The sequence below is a fragment of the Penaeus monodon genome, chromosome 39, assembly GCF_015228065.2.
Source record: "Penaeus monodon isolate SGIC_2016 chromosome 39, NSTDA_Pmon_1, whole genome shotgun sequence".
NCBI lineage: Eukaryota > Metazoa > Arthropoda > Malacostraca > Decapoda > Penaeidae > Penaeus > Penaeus monodon.
In genome coordinates, this window is record NC_051424.1 from 7796593 (window position 1) to 7801592 (window position 5000).

Consider the following 5000-nt stretch of genomic DNA (forward strand, 5'->3'; position numbering starts at 1 on the left):
TTCTGTTTTCAGATTAACATTTTCTGCTACACAACTAAAACCACTGTGTATTTTTCATGCATGCACAACACTAACATATGGGTATTCTTTTAACCAACTCTTTCATAAAATGTGTGATCATATGGATAAATTCATTTATCAATCTCGCTTTCGCTCCCAACCTTCCCTCTCTCTCTCTCTTGCTATTTGCATAGATGTGTCTATCTGCCAATATAACTGTTTATCTGTCTACCTATATATATCATATGTCAGTGATGGTATGTCTGTGATAAATATCTTATATTACCAATTTCTTTTGGCAGGTCTAACATCCTTCAAACATGTGTGACGACGACGTAAGCCCCCTGGTGGTCGACAATGGCTCCGGCATGGTCAAGGCCGGCTTCGCCGGAGACGACGCCCCTCGCGCCGTCTTCCCCTCCATCGTCGGCCGCCCCCGTCATCAGGGTGTGATGGTCGGCATGGGTCAGAAGGACGCCTACGTCGGCGATGAGGCCCAGAGCAAGAGAGGTATCCTGACTCTCAAGTACCCCATCGAGCACGGTATCATCACCAACTGGGACGACATGGAGAAGATCTGGCATCACTCCTTCTACAACGAACTCCGTGTTGCTCCTGAGGAATCTCCCGTCCTCCTCACTGAGGCTCCCCTCAACCCCAAGGCCAACCGTGAGAAGATGACCCAGATCATGTTTGAGACCTTCAACACACCTGCCATGTATGTGGCCATCCAGGCCGTGTTGTCCCTCTACGCCTCTGGCCGTACCACTGGTATTGTGCTGGACTCTGGTGATGGCGTCTCTCACACTGTCCCCATCTACGAAGGTTATGCTCTTCCTCATGCTATCCTTCGTCTTGACTTGGCTGGTCGTGACCTCACCGCTTACCTGATGAAGATCATGACTGAGCGTGGCTACTCCTTCACCACCACCGCTGAACGTGAAATCGTTCGTGACATCAAGGAGAAACTTTGCTACGTCGCCCTTGACTTCGAGAGCGAGATGAACGTTGCTGCTGCTTCCTCATCCCTCGAGAAGTCCTATGAACTTCCTGACGGTCAGGTCATCACCATTGGCAACGAGCGCTTCCGTTGCCCCGAGTCTCTGTTCCAGCCTTCCTTCCTGGGTATGGAATCTGTTGGTATCCACGAGACCGTGTACAACTCCATCATGAGGTGCGACATTGATATCAGGAAGGACCTATTCGCCAATAATGTACTTTCTGGTGGTACCACCATGTACCCTGGTATTGCTGACCGCATGCAGAAGGAAATCACGTCCTTGGCTCCTTCCACCATCAAGATCAAGATCATTGCTCCTCCTGAGCGCAAATACTCGGTGTGGATCGGTGGTTCCATCCTGGCTTCCCTGTCCACCTTCCAGTCCATGTGGATCACCAAGGAGGAGTATGACGAGTCCGGCCCTGGCATTGTCCACCGCAAGTGCTTCTAAGTTCATCACGATAAAATAGCACCTTTATTTTAATTTTCATATTTATTTTTCTATTGTCCTTCGAAAATTAAAGCCATGTCTTTGGTATGTTCTCGGATTAATGTTATGTTATGACCATAATCAATACATGAACGAAATATTCAAACGCTTCTTTTATTTATGAAAATGAAATGACATGTCATGATGCTTAAAAGGGAACACCTCAGTCTTGCCATTCTGCCACATGCAAACACGCTTCGTATGTATATGTCATATATATATATATATATATATATATATATATATATATATATATATATATAATATGTATGTGTGTGTGTGTGTGTGTGTGTGTGTGTGTTGTGGGTGTGTGTGTGTAAGTTGGTGTAGTATTAGTATGTATGTAAAAGTATTTAATCTTAAAAAACGTATTTGTAAAATTATATATATTTATATATATTATATATATATATATTTTTAATATTATATTTTTATAAACTAACCCCAACACAACACACACAACACCATAATATTTTTAAAAAAATTATATATATATATATATATATATTATTTTTTTAAAAATTTTTTATATATACCACAAAATGTATATATATTTATATTATATATATATATATTATTTTATATATATTTAATATATTTATATTTGTGTGTATGTGTCCGTATTTTCATTATGTTTAACCGTGTGTGTGTGTGTGTGTTTGTTTACTACACACACAGATATACATACACACACACACACATACACACTCACACACGCACCGACACACGCACACACACACCCAACACAAAACCCACACACACCCACCACCACACCCCCACAACACACAAAAACTCTAAATACAAAATATTTTAATATATTTATATAATATATTATATATATTATATAATATATATATAATTTGTGTGTGTGTTGTGTTGTGTGTTGTGTTTGTGGTTGTGTGTATGTATGGATATAATAGTATTATGTACGTTTATAAAAATGTACAGTATATTATTTTAATATATATAATATAATGAAATTATTAAATTAATATATAATATATATATAATATATTTGTGTGCGTGCGTGCGTACGGCCGCGCCGCGCCGGGCGCGTGGGTGTGTGTGTGTGGTGTGTGTGTGTGTGGTGTGTTTTGTGTGTGTGCATGTGTCGTGTGTGTGAGTTGTGGGGGTGTGTGTTGCGTGTGTGTGTGTGGAACATAAATATAATTTATAATTATACATATTATATTATATTTTATATATTATATTATATATATATATATATTCCTACATACATATATGTAAATGTGAAATTAAAACCACACACTCAAACACACGCTACTACACACCACACCACACAAAACACACACACCCACGCGCGCGCGCGAAAAATTATTTATTAATTTGTTTGATAATAATATAGATGTCTGTTCTGTATGTTTTTGTGTTATTATATAAAATTAATATATATATATATATATAATATATAAATTATTATATATTAATATATATAAATATCTCTCTCTCTCTCAGTCTCTCTCTCTATCTATCTATCTTTCAATTAGTCTATCTGTCTATCTATCGACTAGTCTATATACCTATATGAACTGCGTAAATGCATGTATATATTTCTTAACCAATTCATTAGCTACGAATAAGAATTAAGGAAACATGATTTCAATAAGGAATCATCCTTTCACATATATGACTGTCGGGGAAATGGTAGAGAGGGTAGTATGGTGTAGATATTGAAAAAAGGTATAGTATAGTAATAAATAGTATATAATATAAGTATTAGGTTAGTAAATAGTAGTAAAAATAGTATAATAATGATATAGAGAAGTAGTATAGTAATAAAGGGGAGTAGTAGTAGTAAAGTAGTAGTAGAAATAGTAGTAATAATGATATAGTGAATAATATAATAATGGAGTAGTTAATATAAGGGTAGTATTAAAGTGAGTAAAATAGAATAGTAGTAGTATATATGTATTATTGTTTTTATTATTATTATTATTTTTATTATCTTTTATTATTATTAGTAGTAGTAACTGTAGTAGTAGTAATAGTAGTAGAAGAAGTTGTAAAAGAAGAGGAAGAAGAAGAAGAAAAAGACGAGGAATCAGAGTGAAATAAAGGAAAACATTGGCGTCTGACTCATATGGGCAAAGAAAAATCTAAAAATAGGCATGATGAGCAAGAGGTTCGTCGCGGAGAACTGTTTATGACCCAATAAGGTGAAAGCTAAATTATCTATTGGAGCGATAAAGATGATAAAAATATTATGAAGAAAACATGGAACGTCTGCCGCGAAAATTGTGCTTTGGATCTGGTTTTTTTTTTTTAGTTTGGGTTTCTATCCCCCCTCATTTTTTAATAACTTCGCCATCGTCGTTATAGATATAAATTCCATAATTGTTACTATTAAGGTCGTGGCATTTTCGGAAATTAGAAAAAAAGCAAAGGAAATGTGTGTCATGCAACTCTAAAGGTACGTCGAGCGGGGAAGAAAGCTATCTCATTTCTCATCAAAAGTCTACCTACCCATATCCACCCCTTTCCCCCTTCCCTCCCCTACCCCACCCCCGTCCAACCCTCCCTCTACTCTTCTGTTGCTCGCTCTCTCAAGCTCTACATTTTTGGAAGGGAGGGCGTCTCTTGGCTAAAGATACCCAGTTCGGGGCCCCCCACACCTCCGACCTTCACCCGTTTTTTTAGGGTTTTTACGTGTTTAAACTGATGATAATATCCCCGCAATCAATGTGAATATTTAGTCTGTCTGTTCATTTCTTTCTGTTTGTGATAATCAATGTGAATATTTAGTCTGTCTGAGTAGCTTATATTATGGTACAAGTGATACGCACATAATTTTGCAGCTTTGTCACATTTCTGTTATCAAGTCACGTGAACCTAATCTTTCCACTCGCTTCTCAGTAAGAAAAAAAAAAGAAAAAAAAAGCACATTGCAAAATGTTACAAAATGCAATATAAATATCCCAAGGGGGGAAAAAACGCCAATAAATAAGGAAGAGAAGTTCCAATAAAAAATAATCAGAATCACAAATGTCTCCTAGAAATGATATCCTTAATTGCATATTTGAATGGAGCTAGTCTTCCAATCTTTTTAAAACATTGGGTGAAGCTCGAACATGAAATGTGAAGTATGTCTTAAAAGTGATTTTCACTCTCAGGAAATGCCCTTTAAAAAGGTATTTATGGGAATAATATCTAGATGAACATAATTCCTGTCATGAAAGCAAGACTAATAAAGGTATGGGTATAGATACAGACAGATATATATATGTTTGTGACGAAAGCACACGCACACGCACCTGAAAATAAATGACACCTGATGGGAAAACCCATTGAGCAGTGATTCTTTAAACTTTATTTTCAGTCATCGATTGCATGCGTATTTCATTAACATGAAATACGCATGCAATGTGTATAAAGATACTCAAAGTGTTATCAAACTTTAAAGTAAACAATCTAAAAAACACCCTCCTTTTTGTGCAAAAAATAATGTTAGTTTTTATCTGATCCTCACGGATTCCTGAAACCCATCATGAT

General features: G+C 36.5%; 2 protein-coding genes across 2 annotated transcripts in view; both read left to right on the top strand.

Annotated features, from left to right (window-relative positions):
- Positions 1-1548, top strand: part of LOC119597662 (actin, muscle-like) — a 1888-nt gene extending 340 nt beyond the window's left edge. The window contains exon 2 of the mRNA XM_037947261.1: positions 303-1548. Coding sequence (XP_037803189.1) covers positions 321-1451 — 1131 coding nt within the window. The 5' untranslated portion in view covers positions 303-320 and the 3' untranslated portion in view covers positions 1452-1548. The remainder of the gene's footprint in view (positions 1-302) is intronic.
- Positions 1-5000, top strand: part of LOC119597663 (actin, muscle-like) — a 17343-nt gene that overhangs the window by 292 nt on the left and 12051 nt on the right. The gene's annotated exons all lie outside the window — the stretch shown is intronic.